The sequence below is a fragment of the Geotrypetes seraphini genome, chromosome 13 (genome assembly GCF_902459505.1).
Source record: "Geotrypetes seraphini chromosome 13, aGeoSer1.1, whole genome shotgun sequence".
Classification (NCBI taxonomy): domain Eukaryota; kingdom Metazoa; phylum Chordata; class Amphibia; order Gymnophiona; family Dermophiidae; genus Geotrypetes; species Geotrypetes seraphini.
In genome coordinates this window covers 29,234,725-29,261,400 of record NC_047096.1, presented here as the reverse complement: position 1 = coordinate 29,261,400, position 26,676 = coordinate 29,234,725, and the positions used below count along the sequence as shown (strand labels likewise).

The 26,676-nt window shown below is 46.5% G+C and overlaps 1 protein-coding gene across 1 annotated transcript; it reads right to left on the bottom strand.

Moving 5' to 3' along the window:
- Positions 1-531: 531 nt before the first annotated feature.
- Positions 532-21,014, bottom strand: LOC117347581 (NXPE family member 2-like). Its single transcript, XM_033918699.1, has 5 exons — positions 20,956-21,014; positions 14,163-14,867; positions 4,360-4,421; positions 3,162-3,380; positions 532-1,076 (listed from the first exon to the last, which is right to left on the bottom strand). The coding sequence occupies exons 1-5, from the start codon at positions 21,012-21,014 to the stop codon at positions 532-534; spliced, it is 1,590 nt and encodes a 529-aa protein (XP_033774590.1).
- Between the last annotated feature and the right edge of the window lie 5,662 nt (positions 21,015-26,676).

The following is a 26,676-nucleotide window of genomic DNA, read 5'->3' as shown; positions in this document are numbered from 1 at the left end:
AAAGTAAAAAAAAAAGTTTAAAAGAAAATTAAAGGAACATCAAGGACATTTAGATGGTTTTGGATTAGTTATGTTTTCAATGTCTTACATTTGACTGCAGGAGATACTGATCTAACCATTCACGGCATCCTTCCTCCCTTAATCCCACTATCTTATAACTCCTCAAGTCCTGACTCTACCATAACCTCCCAAAGGTATAAATTATCCTTCCCCTCTCTACACGGTATTCGCTATGCAGGCAAACTGGGAAAATCCCTTCTCTTCAGAATCACAGGTCTTTGGAACGACCTTACTACCCCGCTGCGGAACCTGGGCTCCCTCCAATTATTCCGCAAGCAACTGAAAACCTAGCTTTTCACTAAAATGTAATTCTATCCCCCCTTACTCTTCTCTTCTATATATAAGTTCATGTAAACCTTTTTTTTTTCCTTCTCTTCCTATATTTTAAGTTCTTGTAAACCGTGCCGAGCTCCACAACATCCGCGGAGATGATGCAGTATATAAACTTAAGGTTTAGTTTAGTTTCAGAAGTTAACAAAAATATGTTAAACACATGCTTATTAGATTCTCCAGCACTTCCAGTGGTGGATGAATTGCATTTGAAGCATAAGCTATAGTCATATCCAAGGCATCTACGAAGCCAACATTTAGGTCTCGAAATATCTCCTTCAGTATTACATACTGAACGTAACCATGAAAGTCACTGAATCGTTCCATGTCTATATCCATATCCCTGGCATTCTCTTCCTTAATGATAACAGTTGTGTCAGGGCTTCTGTGAAACAAACGTTCTATGGCCCGACGAATATTGATGGCCCTTTTGATAAAAATGCTGAAAGGGAAGGGCCTGAGATGTTGGCCCAGCGTAACCACCAGGATGGTGTTCTGGCCGCCCCCGATCTGGTCAATCTGGCGGGCAGCATAGGCATCGTCTTTTACAGAATAGAAAGTCTTGCTAACGAATGGGAGGCTGTGCTTTTTCCACTGCACGAATATGTTCTTATCCATGTTGATAGCTACTAGTGTCTTTTGCCAGGACTGAAGTTCATTTTCTGTGTGGTTAAAATACTTCATAACTATAGAAGAAAAAAAAAAAAGAAAGAAAGTTAAGCAATAAAATGAATATCCACTGTTGAGCAAAAACCACAAAAGGGCCTAGTTTATTAACTATTCTTATCAACATGCAATGGGAAAAGTTATGCCATTGTAGCTAACTTCTCCCTCACTTTGTTGTCATTCTTTATAATGCCTCCATTCCTCTTGTATCATTATTATTATTTTATTTAATTTATGTATATGCTGCCTATATCCTATCTTAGGGCTTCTTTTACAAAGTTGCAGTAGCCACACCAACGCCCATAAGGATTTAATGGACATTGGAGTGTTTGCCGCATAGCAGCTGGTACCGTGGCTTTGTAAAAGGAAGGGGGATTAATTTAATTTAATCTATTAATCACATTTGCTTTACATGTGTTATCCTATATAATAAAGCCCTAGAGTGCTCATGTGCTCTTGAAATTTTGTGATCCCTGCCGCCGTGATTTCTGATCCGTGGCAGCCAATCTGGCGGCAGGGAACATTCTGGCCACTCCCCTCCTCCTGCCCTCACTCACCATGGAAGCCAGGCAAGCTCTCTCCCTGCCCGCGTCCTCAGCAGGGAACACACCTCCTGCTCTAACTCGCTGCTGCCGCCGCCGCTGATCCTCCTGTAAAGAGCAGCCTGCGATGGTGCCCGGCTTTAGCGAACCTCGCAGGCCGCTCTCCAACCTCGGTAGCACGTTCCCTCTGACGCACGGGATCGCGTCAGAGGGAACGTGCTACCGAATTGGAGAGCGGCCTGCGAGGTTCACTAAAGCCGGACACCATCGCAGGCTGCTCTTTACAGGAGAATCAGCTACCATGGGGATCATGAGAAGAGCCGCCGAAAAAAAACCTTCAGCCGCAGCAGGCCAGCCCGCGGGAAGGGAAGGGGGAGGGGCCAAATGGAGCAGGGCAGCTCACGGTAAGAAAAGGGAATGGGGGGTGGAGGAAAATGCTGCTACTGTCTCAGCAGGGACCTGGAGGGGAAGGGAAATACCGCTGCTGCTTCTGCAAAGGAAAGTGTAGGGGGGGGAGAGAAGGGAATGGGGAGTGGGTGGGGGAAAATGCTGCTACTACTTCACAGGGATCTGGAGGGGAAGGGAAATATCACTGCTGCTTCTGCAAAGGAAAGTGTGGGGGGGGGGGAGGCGGAGAGACAGAAAGAAATACAGACATACAAAGGAGGCCAGGGAGAGAGACAGACAGAAATAAAAACAGACAGGGGACCAGAGAGACAGACAGAAAAAAAGACAGATAGACAAAGGTGCCAGGGAGAGAGAGAGAAAAATAGCAGGAGGGAGAGAGACAGAAAGAAAGGAAGAAAGAGACAGGAGCAGGGAGAGAGACATAAATAAAGATAGACAGGCATATATTCTGGCACCCGTTAATGTAAACGGGCTTAAACACTAGTATTTATATAATTTATTATTGGAAATTAGACATCCCTGTGTTTCTTTCCCTTTTTCCTTTCATTGATTATCTTAATTGTACGTCAATTAGATATTTTATTTTATTTGTGGTATTGTAAGTAAATGTGAGCTGCAAACTGAGAAGCTGTTTACCTAGCAGGGAATTAGATTAAATCGGGGTATCAAAATTTTGACACAGCTCATGTCCTTCTTTTAGAATTGTGGGTCATTTCTTTGCCATTGTGGCTGACCTCTGAACAAAGAGCAACACACAACAAGCCAGTGGCAATGTATTGAAATCTAAATGTATTAAAACAGCCTTAGATAAAATAATAAATCAGTTCAATATACTTTAAAATACTATCCATATGCTGGACAGGTTTTGTCAACTTTTTGCCTGCTTCAGAGGCAAATTTAAGAGTGGTTCCAGACAGGGATTCCCCTTCAGTGATTGCCTAAGCTGCTTGTAAGATTGCACATGAAGGAGTATCCAGCCTCTGATATAGCTTAAACAGGGCCTCAGATGATATTTTTAGGCTTTTTACCTTCTGGGGACCTGTTTTAACCTAAATTAGGAGCTTAAAAGTATTTTTAAAAGTAAAATACTGTCACTGGCAACTTTTACGCACACAATGTATTTTCAATAGGGGGGAAGAAGATGAACAAACATACTATTGAGAGTTTCTGTAAAATGCTTTATGAACTGCCGCAATGTTGAGTCTCCAATCAAAAAAACCTTTTTTCCCTGTAAGCAGTTTGTGATCTGTTCTCCTGTTTTAAAAGGATGCATGTTGCAGCCAAGAGGATACCAGATGTTGTGCAAGAAGTAACCTCCTGGAAAAGGGAACCTTGTTCTGATCTTGCATTTTTCTTGTACTGCAGTGTCTTTCTCTGGGGGGGGAGGAAAAAACCAACAACAGGGATTTAAAATTCCTCAGCAATATTTTTCAAACAAGATACATAACCATGATTGGAGATTTCTTGTCTAAGGGGTAGCATGCTCTGTCTATGGAGTGATGTTACTTAACACAAAGGAACTGTGCAAGTCTGGAAACAAAGGGCATGATTAGTATGAATTTCCCAGAGTGGAATGACAGGTTGAAGGATAGAAGCCTTGATCATTAGTGGTACTTGCTCAAATGTTGCAGACTTGTACTAACTGAACCTCTTTTGATGTTGTTACTAAGACATTTAATTTCATAAGACACCTAAAGTATTTAAAAAAGACACCTGGTTTATACAGGACTGTGAGGGAGAAAGGGTTCTCCCTCACTAATGTGGCTATTATACTGTTGAACAGTAGGGGGCACTAGTGTAAGAGTCAGCCACCTGGAGGGAAGTAATGCAACCCTGTGGAGTCAGAGGGGCGGGACTCAGTCATGGACTCATTCTCAGACTAGAGTCATTCAGGGATGTCCCAAGGGAGAGGCTTCCCTAGTAGTGGGTTGAATCAGAGCCCTGGGAAATAGAGTGAAACCACAGTGATTTTGAGAACAATAATTGGCAAAGTGAGGCACCTGTTAATTTATAGAAGACTTTAATGCTCAGTGTGGAAGGCTAAAAGCAAGCCTGGTTGTGTGTGGGAAGATTGTGAACTGTGTTGTGGGTCTGACCAGGACCAGACTGTGTTTTTTATACAGATAGAAAGAAAGAAGGAAAGACTTGCAAGACTTTGTTATGGTATATGGCCTCAGCCATTATATTGGGGTCCTGTGAGCTACAGGCTCATTACAAATTTCTGTGTGAACTAAGGCTAGATTCACAAAGCTTACCAATCATGTCCCTTCCAGTTTGCGACCCCAACCTGATTCGCTAACCTCAGGAAACACCAAGAAAAGACTTAAGAGTGCAACTTAATACGGAAACTCACTGTTACAACCGGAAACTCTGATGGGCTGGAAGCTGTTCGGAATTTCTACACCAATGTTGGATCTTCAGCATGCAAAAGGTACAAAACAAATCTTAGGTGAAGGCCCATTTTATGTCAAAATCAGAACTGACAGGTCCAGGTCAAAAAGTACTCGATTCCGGCAGTATTTTGCAAATGTTTTTCTGAATGTAAATGATTTGCAAGATACGGATAACGACATGAAGGAATGCATGTTTATTTGCCAACATGTGCAGCAGAAGCAATCATTTTACAAATATACTGTACATATGCTATATTAGGGCGCTGGAATTAAAGGTGCTGTATTTGCATAGGTTGACTGATTTGATAAGAACACTAGAAACAGGGGCAGAAAGGCGGAGAGGTGCTGGCATCCCCACAAAGACGGTGCCCGGAGCAGTCCATTCCCCCATCCCCACCCCTTACTATGCCACTGTCCGTACCTAAAGTTAGGCATGGGCATTTGCACCACATTTTCATTGGTGCAAATGGTTGAGCCTTTTAGGCATGGCTCCTGGGTGTAAGCCAGGGATAGGGAACTCTGGTCCTCGAGAGCTGTATTCCAGTCGTGTTTTCAGGATTTCCCCAATGAATATGCATTGAAAGCAGTGCATGCAAATAGATCTCATGCATATTCATTTTGGGAAATCCTGAAAACCCGACTGGAATACGGCTCTCAAGGACCGGAGTTCCCTGCCCCTGGTGTAAGCACTATTCTATAAACCAGTGTCCTGCAAACTTTGTCAAGCCGTGGCACACTAAACCTGGCTGCGGCTCGAGGCACCCGGAAGTGCGCCAACATCGCTGGAATGATGCCACGCAGATGCGTGACATCTGCGTATGCGCGAAGGCCCTCCAGAAGGGCACCTGAGCCGCCAGTGGGGGTGCCAGCAGGGAAGAGGACAGGAGCGAAGGAGAGGCGCCGGTGGATTGCCTACAGGATGTGCCTCTCGCCGCGAGAGACGCATCCGGCGACGGCATCTCTCCTCTTCCCCAGTGCAATACACTGCTAGAAACTGTACCCAAGTATGAGCAGTGTTTATAGAATAGTGGGGTTTTTACAACTTCTACATGCAAGTGGCACCACTTCCACATTCAGCTGTCCCATTTTACAAACCAATTAAGTAATTGTCCCCAGTTTTTATTTTTCTTCACTTTGGAGGCAAGAAAAAACAATGGTTTAACGAGAATTCTTCCTTCATCCCTCTTATAAAACCCTGCCTAAATAAGTAATTTGCATATAGTATACCTTTCCGCTGGTCTAACATTTGACGGAAATATTTTCCCATACACATGTATTCCCTTTATCAAATGGGGACTATAGGTGTTGATTTTTGTTGTGCCCAAGCAAGTTCAAGTAAAGCTCCAACCATGCCCCTCGAAATCTTTGCATGGTGTGAATTTCGAGGTGTAAGAGGCTTTCTGAAATTGCCATTTACACATGTATGTGCAATTTGAACTTGTAAATGCTGCTATTCTCTTTAAAGTCAACCTTTAGCACTTGATCTGGAAACCCAGGAAAAGCTCCATACAACAGCACATTCAGCAACCCAGGAAAGGAGAAGCTGGAGGGAAATAAGAGAGAGAAAAGAAAAGAAAAAAGAAAAACAAACACTCCTCCTGACCCTAATCAGAGTTAAAAAGCAAAAAAAAAAAAAAAAAAAAGACTTTCTCCGACTCCTGGACATTTTGGCTTGTACTTAATTTTTCTATATATTTTTTCTGCTCCTATATGGCAGCAAATCTGTGTCCATGTACTATACAGCGGTGTATCGCAAACTGCATTCTGCAGCAGATTCCACGCTTCTTGCGGCGAGAAGCACGTCGCCTCCTCGCCGGCATCTCCTCCTCCTCTCCTTGCACCTCTCCTTTGTCAGTAAACCCTATCGACATAGAAATAGGCTCAAGGATCGCGCCTGGAGGACCTCTGCGCAGGTGTAGACATCGACGTGAAGCCATCACCCATGTGTGTGACGGCAACATTCGCGTACTTCCAAATGCCCTCCAGTCGCGGCACCGAGTTTAATATGCTGCGGCATTCAAAAAGCTCGTGGGATACTGTTGTATGGTTTTGAGTGACTTTATTGATGTAGATGGGTATGTTCTTGAGTAGAGAATGACACCGGGACACATTTGTCCCTGTCCCCATGGGATCTGTCTCCATCCCTATCCCATACCTGTGAGTTCTGTCCCTGTCCCTGCTCCATCCCTGCAAGCTCTGTCCTCATCTTTAAGTGTTTGAGGCTTGTGCAGATGAGGACAAAGCTTGCAGGGTTGGGGCAGGGACAGAGTCAGAATTTGCGGGGAAGGGACAGGGATGGAAATAGATCCCTTGGGGTCAAGGACAAATTTGTCCTTGTGTCATTCTCTAGGAGGTTTAGTGAGATCATCTTAGGCACCAGTGCATAATACGGTTGCCTCTTTCAGTCAATTTAGAACAGACATAGATATGGATTTCTGAGGTGGAATTATTAAACATTCAGTTCAACTGGGCTGGAATAGCACTCACAAGCCTAAGGAGAAGGGCTACTAAACCAGGTACCAAGTTTGTAATGGCATTTGATATTTGATTACCGTATTTTCTCGCATATAACGCGCGCGTTATACGTGGTTTTTACAAACCGCGCATACCCTTGCGCGTTATATGCGTGAGCGCGTTGTACAAAATTTTTTTTACATAGTTCCCCCCCCAACGCCCGATTCATCACCCAGAAGGAGCACTCGCACTCCCACCCCGAAGGACCGCTCGCACCCCCACCCGAAGGACCGCTCGCACCCCCACAGCCTCCCCCCCTCCTCCATGGAGAAGCTGTCTACCTTGTTTCCGGATGCCAGCGAGCCCAGCTGTTTCCTTTGCCGGCGGTCCCGCCCCTTCTCTGAGCCCTGCTGTGCTGCTTTTTCTTCAGGCGGTCCCGCCCTTTCTCTGACGTCAGAGAAAGGGTGGGACCGCTGGAAGAAAAAGCAGCACAGCAGGGCTCAGAGAAGGGGCGGGACCGCCGGCAGAGGAAACAGCTGGGCTCGCTGGCATCCGGAAACAAGGTAGACAGCTTCTCCATGGGGGAGGGGGGAGGCTGTGGGGGTGCGAGCGCTCCTTCGGGGTGGGAGTGCGAGCGCTCCTTCGGGGTGGGGGTGCGAGCGCTCCTTCAGGGTGGGGGTGCGGGTGCGTGAGAGCGGTCCTTCGGGATGGGGGTGCGAGCGGTCCTGCGGGGGGGTGAATTGGACGTCAGGGGGGGGCATCAGGCTTTCAGGGTAGGGACAGGACTTCAAGGGAGAAAGGAGAGTTGGGGCGGGCGAAAAGAGAGTCGGGGTCTCCAGAGGAGAGTCGGGGCGGGCGAAAGGAGAGTCGGGCAGCATGCTCGGTATACGGGTGTGCACGGTATATAAAAATTTCTGTACATAAATTTGTGTTTTATCCCAGGACAAGCAGGCATGATATTCTCACATGTGGGGTGACGTCATCTACGGAGCCCCAGCGCGGACAGCTTTTCAAGCAAACTTGCTAGAAGTTTCAAGTTTGCACACTGCACCACGCATGTGCTAGCCTTCTTGCCACTAGAGGGCGCATCCCCACCTCGTGGTCCTCAGTTCTTTTTCATCCGCGGAGCCAGAAGCCCTGTGGAGAAATTGTGCTAATTGTGCCTTCTGTCGCCGCGGCTGTGTGGGGTTTTTTCGCACGGTCGCTGCGTTTTTTCGTCTCTTTTTGCTTTGTTTCTTTCTTTTTCAAAAAAAAATCTTTCGTATTCGTTACTACCGGGGGCTCCCGGTAGCCGTGGCCGAGGAACCTCGCTTGTTCCCGGCTCTCTTGTGGGCCCATGTCCCGGCCCGTAACGGGCTTTAAAAAGTGCGGGCGCTGTGAAAGACTCCTTTCGATTACTGACCCGCACAGGTGCTGTTTGCGGTGTTTGGGGCCCCAACACCCGACGGCATCCTGTGATAAGTGTGCCACCTTCCAGAAGCGGGCACTTAAACGCCGCAAGGCCCGCATGGCGGAACTTTTCTCTGTGGAGTCCCCGCCGGGGAAGGCCTCGAGTTCGGCCTCGGCTTCGGCCCCGGCCTTGACCTCGGCCTCGACATCGGCCTCGGCCTCAGCTTCGGGACCGTCGGCTTCGCCTCGGGCCTCGGTGCCTTCGAAGCAGCTGCCCTCTTCCAAGGCCTCGGGTAAGTCTCCGCTTCCCTCCTCAGCTCCATCCAAGAAGCCATCCTCGGGCTCGTCGGCGGGTGGGCCCGCCTCAGTGAAGCCCAAGTTGCCATCGTCCGCTGCCCCGAGGGAATACTCGAGACCGAGGTCGCCCTCTGAGGAGCAGCGGCAGGTCTTGCCGCAGGGGATGTCAATCCCCGTGTTCCAGGAATTGCTCCGGGCGTTAATCGCCTCGGAGCTCACCGGGGCCATTGACCAGCTGCACCAGGCTTCGGCCTCGGCAGCTTCGGCCTCGGAGGCTTCGGCCCCGGTGGCCCCGCAGTTGGCGACCTCGGTCTCGGGTGCCGGGGCCTCGGCTCCCGAGGCGCCTACGGCCTCGACCTCGGTGGTTCCCTCGGACCCGGCTTCGCGAGATCCGCCGGAGCGTAGTGTGCGCCCGAAGGACAAGGGGCGCCGAGTACGAAGACTTTCGTCCTCGTCCTCGGGGTCCTCGAGGGGTTCGTCTCCCTCGGGCAGGTCTCGAGCGAGGCGCAGGCCGAGGAAGGCTAAGAGGTCTCGGACCTCGCCTCGGCGGCGTGGTCGCTCGTCACCGGCCAGGGGCGGTGCCTTGCAAGTTCGGGATTTGCGTGTTGATAACCCCATTCTGTTCCGGTCTCCGGCCAGGGAGAGCTCTCGGGCTTCCTCGCCCGGGCCGAAGGGGCGGGCCTCGGTGCCTCGGACCCCGGGGGGATCCCCGAGGGGTTCCTCCAGGCGCACCCGGTCTCCAACTCCGTCGAGGTCGCAGGACTGTGCCTCCTTGGGGTCGGGGTCGGGTAGGGAGCCCAGATACTCCAACCAGGCCTCTCCCTTCGGCTCTGCCGGGAAGTCTCGGTCTCCCTCTCCTCCTGCTAAACCCTCGTCCTTTACGAGGTTTGTGCAGGATATGACTGCGGCTTTGGGTGTTGACTTGTCTGAAGGGTCCACTTACACCAAGGAGTTTTTGGAGGAGCAGGATCTTCCTGCCCCCCCCAGGGAGTCGCCGCGCCTTCCAATTAACAAGGTCCTCTGTCAGACCTTTCTGAGGAATCTTGAGGCTCCATTGACGGTCGCTGTGGTCCCCGCCAAAATGGAGTCTAAGTATCGCACCCTTCCCATCAAAGGGTTTGAGAAGGGCCAACTTTCCCATACTTCGCTCCTGGTGGAATCGGCGGTCAAGAAATCTCAGCCTTCTAGGGTCTCGGCGACGGTCCCGCCTAGTAGGGAGGGCCGGACCCTTGACAAATTTGGGCGCCGTCTCTATGCGAACTCTCTGATGGCGACCAGGGTCCTGAACTATGCCTTCTCGTACTCTTCCTTCCTCCGTACGATGGTGAAGGACCTCCCCTCCTTTCGTGAGGTAATGCCTGAGTCGCATAGGGAAAGGTTCGCCACCTTTAGTTCCAACCTGACCCAGCTGCGCCTATATTTATTCCATGCGGTTTATGATGCATTTGAACTCGCCTCGAGGGTGTCAGCCTGTGCAGTGGCCATGCGCCGGCTGGCGTGGCTCCGTACCCTCGAAATGGAGTCCAATTTGCAGGAACGCCTGGCTAATTTGCCTTGCGTTGGCGTGGAATTGTTTGATGACACCTTGGAGGCGGCGACGGAGCGACTTTCCAAACAGGAACGCTCCCTGGCCTCTCTGGTGAAGCCGAAGCCTAAGGCGCCTGCCCAGCGCCCCTTCAGGCAGCCTCCGAGGAGATACCCTCAGAAGTCCACACCGGCCTTCTCCAGACCGCCCCCTCGAAGACAGCCCCAGCAGAGTAGAGGCGGCCCCTCTAAACCTGCCGCGCAGGGGGCCGCCAAGGCCGCGCCGTCCTTTTGACGGGATAGGCGGTTGGGGGCGGGCCCTCACCGCAACATCGAGCCACCCCCTCCCCATCGGGGGTCGGCTGACGGCCTTTGCCGGGGCCTGGTCGGTGATCACGTCGGACACCTGGGTGCTCGGGATAATCTCAGACGGCTATTCGCTGAACTTCTCCTGTCCGCCTCCGGACTTGCCCCCCGGGGCTTGCCCTCCCAATCGGAACCAGCTGGCCCTTCTCCTGGAGGAAGCCAGGGCCTTGTTGAGACTCAGGGCGGTCGAGGTGGTGCCTCGCGATCAGAGGGGCCTGGGGTTTTACTCCCGTTACTTTTTGGTCCCAAAAAAGACCGGGGACTTGCGCCCCATTTTGGACCTCCGGAAGCTCAACAAGTTCCTGGTCCGGGAGAAGTTCCGTATGTTATCGCTCCCGGTTCTCTATCCTCTTTTGGAGGAGGGGGATTGGATGTGCTCCCTGGACTTGAAGGAAGCTTACACCCATGTTCCGGTGCATCCCGCTTGCCGCAGGTTCTTGCGTTTTCAGGTCGGGGATTTGCACCTGCAGTATCGGGTTCTTCCCTTCGGGCTGGCATCTTCCCCTCGGGTATTCACCAAGTGTATGGTGGTGGTGGCGGCGGCCCTGCGCTCGCGGGGTCTACAGGTCTTTCCCTATCTGGACGATTGGCTGATCAAAGCCCCGTCCAGGGAGGGGGTTATCTTAGCGACCCGACAGACTATCAGTCTTTTACAGGACCTGGGGTTCGAAGTGAACTTCCCCAAGTCCCAATTGCATCCGGCGCAGTCTCTCCAGTTCATTGGAGCCGTGCTGGACACGGTTCGCCTTCGCGCTTTTCTCCCCCCGCCCCGGCGGGAGACTCTGCTTCGGTGGAGTCGTCATTGTCGAGGGCAATCGCAGGTGTCGGCCCAGCACATAATGGTTTTGCTGGGTCACATGGCGTCGATGGTTCACGTCACGCCGTTCGCTCGCTTGCACCTGAGAATCGCGCAATGGACTCTGGCGTCGCAGTGGCGTCAGGATCGCGATCCGGTGTCTTCCCGGATATCAGTAACTCCTTGTTTACGTCGATCGCTCCGTTGGTGGACCGACTCTTCCACTTTGTCAGGGGGTTTGCTGTTTCGCGTTCCTCCTCACACCAAGGTCTTGACGACGGACTCTTCCGAGTACGCGTGGGGAGCGCACCTGGACGGTCTGAGGACGCAGGGTCTGTGGTCGGCCGAGGACCGTCGGTGCCACATCAATGTGCTGGAGCTTCGCGCCATTTTTCTGGCTGCGCGAGCTTTTATCCACCTGCTGCACGACCAGGTAGTACTCGTGCGGACGGACAATCAGGTAGCGATGTACTATGTCAACAAACAGGGGGGTACGGGCTCTTGGCCTCTATGCCAAGAGGCTCTCCGTCTTTGGGACTGGGCAATTTCCCAGAAAATATTCCTGCGGGCGGTCTACATTCAGGGAGAGCAGAACCAGCTGGCAGACAAACTCAGTCGTCTTCTCATGCCGCACGAATGGTCTCTGAACTCCCGAGTACTTCGCGAGGTTTTCGACCGCTGGGGAACTCCTCAAGTGGATCTGTTTGCCTCTCCGGAGACTCGCAAGTTACCCCTCTATTGCTCTCGGATCTACTCTCCGGATCGTCTCGAAGCGGATGCCTTCCTCCTCGAATGGGAGGGGAGGTTCCTTTATGCGTTTCCGCCGTTCCCTCTGATTTTGAGAACGCTGGTTCATCTCAGATCGACCGGAGCCTCCATGATCCTCATTGCACCTCGGTGGCCAAGGCAGCCCTGGTTCTCCCTACTTCTTCAACTCAGTACCAGGGAACCTCTGCTTCTACCGGTGTTTCCCTCTCTGCTGTCTCAGAGTCGGGGTTCGCTGTTGCATCCCAATCTTCAGTCTTTACATCTGACTGCTTGGTTTCTCTCCCTCTGACTTCGTTTCCGGTCTCTCGGGCCGTGAGGGACGTTTTGGAGGCCTCGCGTAAGGTCTCGACTCGGCTTTGCTATACTCAGAAATGGACCAGGTTTACATCCTGGTGTTCTTTGAATAGTCTGCAACCAGATTCGGTGCCTGTGGCTTCGATTCTGGAATATCTTTTGCATTTGTCTGAGTCTGGCCTGAAAACGACTTCCATTCGGGTGCATCTCAGTGCCATTGCAGCATTCCATCGGCATCTTGAGGGTCGTTCTCTCTCTCTTCATCCTCTGGTGACACGTTTCATGAAGGGGCTAGTGAATATCCATCCTCCTTTGAAACCTCCTCCGGTGGTGTGGGATCTTAATGTGGTCTTGGCTCAGCTTATGAAGCCTCCCTTTGAACCCATCGACAAGTCGCATCTTAAGTTTCTTACTTGGAAAGTAGTCTTTTTGATTGCACTCACATCTGCTCGTCGAATCAGTGAGTTACAGTCCTTGGTTGCGGATCCTCCTTTCACGGTCTTTCATCATGATAAGGTGGTTCTTCGCACCCATCCCAAATTTTTACCTAAGGTTGTGTCTGATTTCCACCTCAATCAGTCTATTGTCCTTCCGGTGTTTTTTCCGAAGCCCCATTCTCATCCTGGTGAGGCGGCGCTTCATACCCTTGACTGTAAGAGGGCGTTGGCCTTTTATCTCCAACGCTCCAAGTCTTATCGGAAGGTTCCTCAATTATTTTTGTCCTTTGATCCTAATCGTTTGGGACACCCGGTTTCAAAGCGCACCTTGTCCAACTGGTTAGCTGCTTGCATTTCTTTTTGCTACGCTCAGGCTGGTCTCCCGCTTGCGGGTCGCGTTACGGGTCATAAAGTCCGGGCGATGGCAGCTTCTGTGGCTTTCCTCCGATCTACACCTATGGAGGACATTTGTAAAGCTGCCACTTGGTCTTCGGTTCATACGTTCACCTCCCACTACTGTCTGGATACTTTGTCCAGAAGCGACGGCCGGTTTGGCCAGTCGGTGTTACGTAATTTGTTTTCATAATTGCCATCCTCCCACCTGCCCTTTTTTGGTTGGCTTGGAGGTCACCCACATGTGAGAATATCATGCCTGCTTGTCCTGGGATAAAGCACAGTTACTTACCGTAACAGGTGTTATCCAGGGACAGCAGGCATATATTCTCACAACCCGCCCACCTCCCCGGGGATGGCTTGCTTTGCTATGTTATGGAACTGAGGACCACGAGGTGGGGATGCGCCCTCTAGTGGCAAGAAGGCTAGCACATGCGTGGTGCAGTGTGCAAACTTGAAACTTCTAGCAAGTTTGCTTGAAAAGCTGTCCGCGCTGGGGCTCCGTAGATGACGTCACCCCACATGTGAGAATATATGCCTGCTGTCCCTGGATAACACCTGTTACGGTAAGTAACTGTGCTTTTCGTGCGCTATACCCGTGTGCGCGTTTTACACGGGTGCGCGTTATCTACGTGAAAATACGGTAAATGTGTGTTATAAGCAGCCTAGTGGTTAGGGCAGCTGCCTCCGCCCCTTGAGGTTGTGAGTTCAATTCCCATTGCAACTCCTTGTGACTCTGGGCAAGTCACTTAACACTTCATTGCTCCAGATACAAAATAAGTACCTGTCTAAAATATATAAACTGCTTTGCTAGTAAGCACACACAGCATACTGTATTTGCGGTCACAAGATCACTGCAGCTTATGTCCATGGGAAGGATTTTCGATGACCTTTTCAGATATTGGAAGAGGGCAACTTTATGTACCTGCTGTCACCCTCTTAAAGTTTCTGGAGATGTATGTCTAAAATTCTCTATTTCAAATGTTATCATGGGCAGCAAACATCATACATAATGACTCACGGAAGCGTTTTGGCAAATATTTACCTGTTAAATAATCTTTCTTCAACATCACTGAAATAAGTATGATTACTGTTGACAGAATTCATATGGGTTAAAGCCTCACAGGGAAAATTTGGAGGTTTTATACAGAAGAAATATTCTTTATCTCTTTGGTCTCGGTACTCACACACATCGTCCATTGTATCTAGATGAAATCCACATTTTCGGTAAATTGTCTCAGTTGCAGTAGTGAACATGCCTGTGTAAATGATGTTTTCATAGCCTTCATTCCTTGCTCTCCATAAAGCTGCAACCCCTTCGCTAGGATGCATCAGCAGTACTGAAACTTCAACTAGACCCTCCCAAAATAAATTGAAGTGAACAAGGTAGGTTCCATTACTCAGATCTTCAATCCTCCCTGAAGCAGAGGCGTTGAGTCCTGGTGAGTAGATCTTTGCTCTCAGGAAGTCCCCTCCATATTCCTTTCTGTTACCTAAGAAATCGTACATATTGAGTTGGACCGTTAAGGGATCCCCTTTGCAGTACTCATTTTTGGGGTTCAGTAGGATGGCTCTGCTCTTTGTGGCACTTGTGGTATTGTCCATATGGGTGAAGGTGACTTTGGGGATCCTCTTTTGCATTTTGTTGAAGAGCTGGTTTATTTGCAGGTCATCTGAAACATTGAAGTCAGACTCGCTATTGAGAATTCCTTTATAGGGTGCTGGTTCTTTACAAATTTGAAATAGATACCTAAAGTTTGGGAACTTAAGGCAAAACAAAGTTGTGATTATTAGGAAAACAGTGTAAATTACAAAACTGTTAAACTGTCCAGCATTATTAAAGTGCATGTGGTGACTATTAATGAAATGCATGGTAAATTTTATATACTGTAGTGTAATTTTCAAAAACTTAAGTTGTGTTTTACTGTGTATAATAAGAAGTCACGTGTGTATATGTCACCCATATGTGTTTATGTGAATATTTTTGCACATTAATATATATACACATGCATAAATATTGCCACATTAAAAAATGTGGCATTCCTGGGCCTGTTTCTATTCAAAACTTATGCATGTAACTTGCAGTTTACTAAGGGCATCTTTTTGTATTTTTGTTTTATGATATGAGGCTTGGAAGCACTTTCCCTTTAAGGTGCGTAGGAGTCCTCCAACTATATTGCTGCCAGTGGGTGGCGGTGCTTTAATATTGTATTTTCAATTGCTAAGGGCAGGCAGGTTCCCTAGAATCCTACAGAACTTGCCTGTCCCTCACTATTGAAAATGTAATAGTGAAACAGCACCCCCCAATGGCAGGACTCCCGCTCAGTTTAGAGGGAACAATGCTTGGGAGCTATTCCAGAATAGCATGCACTAAAGCACAAAAAGTTATTTGACCTAAGCTAAACCTCACTCCAGATCTCCTTCAATGCATTTCCAAGATCCAACAGTGGAAATGGGACATGGAAGATTCCCAGTTCCTTGTCATATTATACACTCTGCAATTGTTTATATCTTCAGATATCTAGCCTGCTAAACTGCATCTGCTCTCTTGACATGGTACAGGGCACCAGAATGGCCACTTATACAAATCTGAAACAGTACAATCTTTTTCCACATTTGGAAGAGAAAATCTTCACAGAAAAATTGCACAAGCATACACTTGTGTGCATGAACAGTGCAGAACCTTTACCTGATTTGTTAATGTAACACTTTCAGGCAAAAATCTCACAAATAAGGGTGTGGATGCCAAAAACACTCTTTTAGTTTACTGTGAGCCCCATAGGGAAATACAGGCCTTAAAAGTATATGTTTTTCCAATGGCTGATTTGTTTAATGCATTTTTGGAGCTGTGGTTTTTCTACAGTAGGTTAGAAACATAGAAACATGACAGCAGATAAAGGCCAAATGGCCCATCTAGTCTGCCCATCCGCAGTAACCATTATCTCTTTCTCTCTCTGAGAGATCCCATGTGCGTATCCCAGGCCCTCTTGAATTCAGACACAGTCTCTGTTATAGAAACATGATGGTTATAGTGGCCCTGGTAATCGGTGCTGATTAGGTTGACTGCAAGATTTGATCTATCAGTAGGGTTGTCAGATTTTCCAGTCGGAAAATCCAGACCCCTAGACCCACCCCAGGCCCGCCCATTTCTTCCCTAATCCCACCCCCAGTCCTATCCAAGCCCCACCCCCGTGCTATCCGTGCATGCACGGACTTTCTCCCTTCCCGACGCGATTTGAGGAGGCTTTTCAAAGCCCAGACAAAGTGCCAGGTTTTGAAAAGCCATCCAAGGAAATCCGGACGTCTGATAACCCTATCTCTCGGTACCTGTAGAGACAGAGTTCAAGGGGCCTGCTGTCACCAGTAAAACTGCCAAAGACCCAGGTTAAGGGATTTCTAGTAACATAGAAACATAGAAAATGACGGCAGAAAAGGGCCACGGCCCATCCAGTCTGCTCAATCCAAAGACCCACCCCCTATCTACCTCCATGAAGAGATCTGACATGCCAATCCCATCTTTTCTTAAAATTTGGCATGCTGCTGGCCTGAATTACCTGTTGTGAAAGATTATTCCAGCGATCAACCACCCTTTCGATGAAGAAATATTTTCTGGTATCGCCATGAAATTTCCCACCCTTGATTTTCCACGGATGCCCTCTAGTCGCCGTGGGTCCTTTAAGAAAAAAGAGATCTTCTTCCACCTCAATACGGCCCATGTCTCCCCTCTCTCTGTGTTCTTCGAGTGAGTATAACTGCAACTTATCCAGCCGTTCCTCATATAGTTTCTGGTAGCTGAGCATGTTAGAAGCCAAGGCAGCCCTTGGATTCTCTAGGGGGGGAGGGGGTACAGAAAGAATGTTAAGCTCTGTTTTTTGTGCCAAAAGGGTTTTGAATTTTTTTCCTTCCAATTGACCATTGCATTCACTTTAAGTACTGAAGATATTGTATAAAAGTTTGGATTGTGTTTGAAAATTGCAAACATTCAAGCAGAGTGCCTCTTTTACCCATCTGAAGCAATAAAGTTGAGTTTTGGATTTAAATACCTGGTGTAGTCTGAGTCCTTGGATGAACGAGGAAACTGGTGTGTGCTTGCCACAGGCACCAGCTTGGAAGTTGGTCTTGGCCCTGGTCCCAAACAAATAAATACTTTTGATTGCCCCATTTGCCAGCAGCCAGGAAGGACTGAGGCAGCTGCCTAGACCCCGAGGTTACACAGAATTTCTTCAATTTGTGATTATACAATTTTTCCATTTCTGGAGCAATGTCACCAATAGTGTGAACTATTGCATGATAGTGCGCAAAATAGTTCAAATAGTGCATCCTGTTGCTCAAACAATGTGCAGTATTGTTCAGCTGGGTGCCTGTTAATAAAAAATATGCATTATAGAACATAATGTTCTATTTGTGTTCTATTTGTACGTTGGTGCATGTGATTGTGCAATAGTGTGCCCTACTGGGCAACACTTTGCACTATTAATGACATAGATAAAAGCCAAATTTTCAGGGTTTTTGCCTCTTGGTTTTGGTTAAAACCAACATGGAGCAACATGACAAATGTCATAGACCTTCCTCATGTGTTTCGAACTAATTTGCCTCCCTACTCATATCAGCTTCATATAAGAACATAAGAAAAGCCTTACTGGGTCAGACCAAAGGTCCATGAAGCCCAGTAGCCCGTTCTCACCTGGAAAAAACCCAAAGAGTAGCAACATTCCATGCTACCAATCCAGGGCAAGCAGTGGCTTCCCCCATGTCTTTCTCAATAACAGACTATGGACTTTTCCTCCAGGAATTTGTCATGACGCCATTTAACAAGGGGAAAGATAGTTTGAGTATGTGGGTGGATCTGGTAGTGTCAGGTGTCGAAGAATTCCAGGATAGTGGGATTAGGGGAGGAAGAATGCCATGTAGGATCTTGAAAATTAGGCAGGTACATTTAAAGTGAATCCTAGAAATCACCAGAAGCCAGTGAAGTTTTGACAGAAGTGGGGAAACATGACCGAATTTGCTGTATCACAACCCTTTAAAGATGTAAAATGGATCCTCAGATGGCTGCCATGGATTTTCAGTTTTTTAATCCACTCCTGCTACCCAGTTCTTCATAGGTCCATATTTTCTTAACATGCTTTTGGGTTTTACTTTATCAATATTTTTTACTTTATCAATATTTATTTATTTGTATCCTTATATTTTTTAACTTAATGCACTTATCTTTCTTTCACAATGTATTTCCAAATGACTCAGCGCACGCCACTGCCGTTTCCCAGTCCTCTCGATGTATTGATAGCTTGGTTTAATGCTTGTCAACAAATTAAAGCTTGTACCTGTGTTGCATTTCGATACCAAGTAATAAGTAGAAAAGCCATTGTGATTGCTAAAATCAGTATGAATCCATTCTTCATTGTGTTGGACAGAAAAGTTTCAGATGCCCTGTAATAAACAAATAGACTTACTGACTTATGGCCTAATAGTTTTTTGGAAAACTGTTGATTTTAAGATTTTTGTTTGTCATAATTATTATGTTTGTTTTAACTCATGTGAACTGTTTAGTTCTTACGCAGTATAGAACATTTTCAAATAAATAAGGGGTCTTTTTATTAAGGCACGTGAACCGATTAAGCGCACGCTAAAGATTAGCGTGCACTAAGGGCTCCTTTTACAAAGCCGCGCTACCGGTTTTAACGCACGCACCGGATTAGTGCACGCTAGCCGGAAATTTACTGCCTGCTCCAAAGGAGGCGATAGCGGCCAGCGCGTGCGGCAATTTAGTGCGTGCTATTCCACGCGTTATGGCCCTAGCGCAGCTTTGTAAAAGGAGCCCTAAATGCTAAGGCATCCATTATATTCCTAGGACGCCTTAGCATTAACGTATGCTAAATTGTTTAGTGCACCTTAATAAAAGGACTCCTAAAATGAGATGTAGTCAATGTATCAAACATGCAGCTTGCTTGCAACGAGGGGAACGATAAATAAGTGGTAGATAACTGGCCCTCGAGTGCTGCAAGTCTGTCAGTTTTTCAAGGATGCACCAAAAAATCAGAGAAGTGAAGTTCAAGCAGCCGAAAGACCTCTAGATCAAGGGTGTCCAATCTGCGGCCCAGTGAAGTATTTTGTGCGGCCCCGGTCGAGGGCGATACAGTGTTTTCCTCTGCTGCCCCCGGATGTTTACCATCTTGCCGGCTCCCTCCTGTGTCTTGCTGCAGTGTTTGCACGTTTGTATAGCCCCAGAAACATTTTTTTCGACCAATGCGGCTGAGGGAAGCCAAAAGGTTGGACACCCCTGCTCTAGATGTTGGTGAAGTCATACAGATGATAAATCTTTATTCACAAGGAGAATGAATAAGAAAGATTTGGCACAAATGATCCCAGGCTGAGATGTTGTTTGGATGTCAACCAGTTTGGGTGGAAGCTGGAATTGATCACCAACTGGGTTTCTATCATTGATTTCTCCTGCCGCATTTTATGTTGGCTTAGGAATGTGATAAGGTTTATGTTGACTCTTTTGCTAAAACGCGGCTGTGTCAAGTCTTCCTTATTCATTCTCCTTGAAGAATAAAAGACTTGTCATTTTTTTGACTTCACCATCATCATCTAGAGGTCTTTTGATTGTTTATACCTCATTTCTCAGATTTTTTTTTTTTTTTGGTCCATGCATACTCAGAGGCCCTCTAAATGCGGCTGGAGCTCATCAGGGCTTTCCAAAACCCAGAAAAACTACCAGGTTTTGGAAAATCCATCCGGGCATCTGGACAGTCCTATAAAAAGAGGACATGTCCTGGTTTTTCAGGACGTCTGGTAACCCTAGGTATATCAAATGCTAAAAAAACAGTAATAATATTGGAACAAAGGGAGCTCTATTATGAAAACATAAGCAAAACTGGGCACTGAATGTAATGCACTTTATTACAGTCCTGAGATTATGAATAGGTTTGTTACACCACATGATGAGCAGCTCCTCACCTTTATTGAGCTATAAAACATTCGGAAGCAGGTGGCAAATGTGAGCAGTATAATTCTGAAAGCTTTATAAAATCACAGAAAATATTATGCTAAATCTTGTGCCTTTACTACATATAATGGGAAAGAGGCAGGCAGCTTCTACTGTAGATAATCATTGTTTTTAATGTTGTAGTTTAGCCAGATTTACATGTTTAAAATTCTAATTAGAAAATGCCATTAGAGCACAAAGCAATGCGACAAGGTGATGGCTGTAGCCAGGAGGATACTAGGCTGTAAAGAAAGAGGCGCTACTAGCAGAAGAAAGGAGGTGTTGATGCCACTATACAGGTCATTGATGAGGCCCCACTTGGAGTATGTTCAGTTTTTGGGCCGTATCTGGTCAAGAATATAAAAAGACTTGAAGCGGTCCAGAGGAAAGCAACAAAAATGGTAGGAGGTTTGCACCAGCATCTTGAGATAAGGCAAGAAGAGAGATCCAGTCCTCTTTGGGGTGGGCAAGGAGAGGAAGAAGATGGAGGGTGGAGAACAGCAATTCTAAGGGGGGTGAGCGATTATTGGGGGAATCATAATTTGGTTTTAAAACCAAAATTTCCAGGGATTTTGGGGCCTGAAGCAAGGGGGAGGCGACAATTAGAGAGAATGAGGTCTTTAAAATGTTTTGTATCCTGCATGCAGTTGTTGGATTTTTAGGTAGAATGAAGCTGCAACTCCGCTGCTTTTGTCTAAGCAAGAAGGTACTTTTACCACACCTTCATGCTGATAAGGCCATCTGACCATCCCTTCCAGTTTTCAAATTTCCCCTTCTCAGTCAGACTTCTCCCTTCATGAAACAACCAATGGGATTGTTAGGAAGGATGTTGCTACTGAGTTAAACTCACACTGCAATCCTCTCAACTTCCACCAGTTCCTGGTTATAATGGAGGCAATATTTAACCATCTGTATAAGGCAGTGGTCTCAAACTCAAACCCTTTGCAGGGCCACATTTTGGTTTTGTAGGTACTTGGAGGGCCTCGGAAAAAATAGTTAATGTCTTATTAAAGAAATGACAATTCTGCATTTGGTAACACTCTTTATAGTTTCTAAATCTTTCCTTTTGGCTAAGTCTTAATAATAATATTGTAATTTATAGCTAAAGAGACATATGATCAAGAAACTTTTATTTTACTTTTGTGATTATGATAAACATGCCGAGGGCCTCAAAATAGTACCCCGGGCCGCGAGTTTGAGACCACTGGATAAGGGGATGTGACTGGTGTACATTTGTTTTGAAATCACTGCTTATATGTGCAGCCAGTTGCAGCAGGCACACTGCTCCAGCACAGTTATAATTACAGACAAATATTTTTGTCATTCTTTGACTCTGAGGTTTCTTTTTTGTTAATCCTTCCCTACTTCTTTTTCTTTTATAATTTTTCCATAGGGGACATTTTCTCCTTTTTAGTTTTGCCAGGTTATACATACAACCTTTGCAGTTTGCAAAGAGCACATGCAAAGTCAAATGCAAAACTCTAACGCCAAGTTGTCAAGCTTTTCAAGTTTATTACAGTATTTGATATGTTGCACAATTGGTAAATGCCATCTGTGCAGTTTACAACTACACATAAATACAGAAAAATGAAAGGGCAGTTAAAATGATTAAACAGGACAGAAATCCTGTTTCCTGCAAGATGCAACTGCCTGCCTGCATCCCTTTGCCAAGAAGAGGTTTGCAACTATAAAATATACTAGTTGGAAAAAATAGGTTTTAAGGCAGTGGGGTGGGCAGTCTCAGTCCTCGAGGGCCACATCCCGGTCAGGTTTTCAAGATGTCCACAATGAATATGCATGAGATTGATTTCCACACAGTGGAAGCAGTCCATGCATATTCATTGCAGAAATCTTGAAAACCCGACTGGGTTGTGGCCCTGGAGGATCGTGATTGCCCACCCCTGAGTCCAGGTTTACATTTTGAAAGCACATAAAAGAAAAGGCAAATTTGTCCATAAGGAAGGCTCAACTATATTGAACGAGTAGATTTAAGAAACAGCACCAAAAACTAGGTGTGTGAAAATATGGGGGGCTAAAGCCCTGATTCTACAAACGACGCCTAAAACATAGGCGCCAAGCAACATGGCGCATGTCAATCATGAGCTAGGCGCTGCTTACAGAATCGTGCCTAGCAGCGTCTAAATTGGACTTAGGTGACAGATTAAGTTTTACTTCTACTGAAACATATGGAAGTAAAGAGGACAGATAGAGACATCTGGGCTTTATTTCTATTGAAACAAATGGAGACTTCTGGACAAATTGAAGACTTCTGGAGAGGTAATTGCTCTGAGGAGGAAAATGGAAGAATTGACTAAAATCTTTTGAGCAAAGTAAATTGGACTTTAAAAATTCAATCGCCCAGATACAAACAGAAATACAATCTATTCAAGATTTTAAGTCAACTTACATTAAAGATACTCTTGCAATACGCAGAAGAATTTAAAATATTGAAAATTATAATTGCAGACTGAATGTTGATCTAACTATGCTGCTGATATGATCATGATAATAGTCTCTGATCAAATATAACCACTAAAATTGTAATAGTAATAACTGCCTGAAGGGTAATACCTGTAAGAGTGATGGGGGAGATGAATTTAAGTCCTTCTTTCCATGGGAAAAGCATTACCAAGTCAAATGTAATGTTTTTCCCGTGGAAAGAAGGACTTAAATTCGACTTAAATTTGAGTCCCCCATCACTCTTTAGGCAGTTACTACTATTAGAATTTTAGGGGTTATATTTGATCAGAGACTGTCTTATCATGATCATATCAGCAGCATAGTTAGATCAACATTTTTCAGACTACGGCAAATTCGTTCAATTTCAAAATGGTTAAAACCCAAATCTCTAAACATATTGATCCATTCATTGGTCAGCTCTAAAATTGACTATTGTAATGCTCTATTTAAGGGTATTGCTGAAAAGGAGATCAAGCGCTTACAACTAATTCAAAATGCCTCTATTAAAATCATCATGAAAGCAAAGAAATTTGATCATATTCACCACTTCTCAAAAAAATCCCAGTGTCACGTAGAATAACTTATTAAATATGTTTGTTATCCCTTAAGGTGCTGCTCTACAAATCCCCGGCTTTCATCGATAGGGTTCTAATTCCATTCTACTAGAATACTTCGGTCCAATGACCAACTTCTGCTGATTGTTCTTTCACTTAAAACCATTAATATGCGTAGACAATACATCTTTTCAGTTACGGCTCCTCAATTGTGGAATTCCATACCAATTTACTTAAGGGAAGAATGAAATATCGATAGATCGCAGAAGGAGAGCGAGGAACTCCAGATCGACTTGAATCAATTGGAGAGGTGGGCAGATAAATGGCAGATGAAGTTTAATGTGGAAAAATGCAAAGTGATGCATTTAGGCAGGAAAAATAAAGAACACAAGTATAGCGTGTCAGGTGTAACTCTGGGAAAGACCGAACAGGAAAAGAACCTGGGTGTACTGATAGATAGGACCCTGAAGCCGTCGGCGCAATGTGCGGTGGCGGCGAAGAAAGCAAATAGAATGCTAGACATGATAAAGAAGGGAATTACGAGTAGATCAGAGAAAGTTATAATACCGCTTTACAGAGCCATGGTCAGACCGCACATGGAGGGAGAGAATTTGATAAAACATGGAAAGCACCGTTGTAAGATTATGTGCGTTTGCGTTTGAACTTTACTTGAAACAATACATTTGTGACATGACTTTCCTTTTTCTTTTATGAGATTCTTCTCTTATGTCTATTTAATACAGAATGATGTGTGAATCCTTCACGAGACACTCCTGGGGTTTGATTGAGCTTAATTGTACGTTTAAAGTATAGCTCTGCCAGCAGATGACAGCCTTAAAGCAGGCATTAGGCTAGATTCACTATACTTACCTTAGCGATCCGATCCGCAACCGATCTGTGGCCGAGTTTTCCTGGGCGACTGATTCGCCAACCCTCCTCATGCAAATGGGGGCGATTGTAGGCATGCCCCACAGCGACTGCACGGATCGCTGCTGAGCAATCCAGACGCATTGAGAAGGGAGGGGAGAGAGAGAGAGTGAGAGTCCTGTACAGATGACAGATGAAGAGCCTCCCCTGAGAAATCCCCTAACATATTAGGCCAATAAACACAACTAAAGGCCTAAGATGGCTGAGAATGCTCTGACTAAAACTGTCAAGCCTTTGCACAATCTATGCTTGCTGAAATCAGCAAGCCAAGCGAAAAATGAGCGGGTGAAACAAAACTTATTCTGGTGTCACATCAGCTGTAATGCCAGGGAAGTGGATCTAAGAAGGATGAGAACACGTCTTAACCAAGAATATAAAAATACATTATTTTGCAAGAATATCCTGTGATGGGCAGGCTTTTACTGGCCGATGGCTTGAAATTGCTGACATGATAAATTAAAACGGCATATGCGGGAAAAGATAGATTTTCTGGTGGACATGCGTATGGTATGACACAGATATTATGAACCAATTAATAAACTGATAAATGTAATGATGTTTGTAAGTGACCAATAAAAACTAACAATATGATATGTGCCAACGTGGCCTCAAGCTGTCAAGAATTATATAAGAGAAAGCCTTTGTGATAATGAAACAGGACAGACATCTAGGTATACTCAAGCTCTTGAAGCATACTATCTGTCAGCTCCATATGCTGTAAAGATTTATTCTTGTAACCTGTTATTGATTGTTAATAAAATAAATATATATTAATTATAACAGCATATTGAGTTTCCAGAAATTGAAAGGCCGTAAACAGGTGACTTTTCAGCATGTGCAGACCATCTTCTTTGCCTGTAGATGGCCTGCTCATGCGCTTGTTCTTGGGGCGGGAAGAGCGGGAGGGTCCGCCTCTGGTACAGATAAAGGAGAAAGAGGAGGATCTTCAGCCTCATCCGGTGCTCATTGGTCAGAATTTCCCTGGGGTGGGAAGAGAACATAAGAACATATGAATTGCCACTGCTGGGTCAGACCAGTGGTCCCTCGTGCCCAGCAGTCCGCTCACGCGGCGGCCCTTAAGTCAAAGACTAGTGCCCTCTTTGAGTCTAGCCTTACCTGCGTATGTTCTGGTTCAGCAGGAACTTGCCTAACTTTGTCTTGAATCCCTGGAGGGTGTTTTCCGGAAGAGTGTTCCAGTTTTCTACCACTCTCTGGGTGAAGAACTTTGTTACGTTTGTACGGAATCTATCCCCTTTTAACTTTAGAGAGTGCCCTCTTGTTCTCTCTACCTTGGAGAGGGTGAACAACCTGTCTTTATCTACTAAGTCTATTCCCTTCATTATCGTGAATGTTTCGATCATGTCTCCTCTCAGTCTCCTCTTTCCAAGGGAGAAGAGGCCCAGTTTCTCTAATCTCTCTATGTACGGCAACTCCTCCAGCCCCTTAACCATTTTAGTCACTCTTCTCTGGACCCTTTCGAGCAGTACCGTGTCCTTCTTCATGTACAGCGACCAGTACAGGGAAGGGCGATCCCCTCTTCCCCTTCGCTGACTTGGACACCAGGGATCCCCCTTCCTTCTCCTTCTCAGAGCCCCAATGGCAGTGATCAGCCAAGGAGCTGTTCGTGCTTAGCAATTTGCAGTAGCCATTAGTGTGGGTGAGCAGAAGAGTCGGCAGGGATGCGAGTGTCTGGTCCTCGGCAGTCGCTTGTGTTTGGATCGGCTAGCCCAATCGGTGTTCCTTCGTTGGTTTAGTGAATGGCTGCCTTCCTACTTATGCATGCGTTTCCTCTCATTTCAATGTGCGGATCGGATCGGGTGGGGACAGGATTGGCCAGAAGGTTAGTGAATCGGGTTGGGGTCGAAAAAGTGAATCTAGCCCATTGTTTAGTGAAAAAGCCTGCTAGCTCTAAGTATATAAAAACTATAAACACATTTGCAATAAGAATAATTGAGCTTCAGATAATTCTGCAGAGGAACAGTACATGTTACTGTTTTATCATATGGATTCAGACTATGGCCCCCTTCTATCAAGCCATGGTGGAGCATTTTGTGCTGGCTAGTGGCGTAGCAAGGGTGAGAAGTACCTGGGGCAGTGTTGCCCCTCTCCCACCCTCTTCTCCGCCCTCCACCTCTACATGATCTTTCCCCGCTCCCTCCTGTTGCTTCCCTTCCCCCTCTGTAACGTTCCCGGTGCAAGCAGCAACCCCCAAGCTGCTGTCACGCAAGCATCGGCTCTTCCTCTGATGTCTCTTCCAAGGCACAAGTCCAGGAAGTGACATCAGAGGAAGTGCCGACGCTGACGCAACATCAGCTTAGGGGTTGATGCTCACTTTAGGAACATTCCAGAGGTACGGGGGAAGGGAAGCGGCACGCACGCGTGGCAATGGGGAGGGGGGCGGTAAGGAGCAAGGGGGCAGAAAGGAGGAAGGGTGCTTGTGCCCCCACCATGAGGGTGCTCAGGGTGGACTGTACCCCCTTATTACGCCACTGGAGCTGGCCAGTGAGGTAAATGCTCCAACGTTCATTCAATTTTTATGAGTGTCGGAGCATTTACCTCACCAGCCAGCGCTAAAACGTTCTACCTAGGCTTGATAAAAAGGAGCTTAAAAATAGGCTTACTGGGTCAGA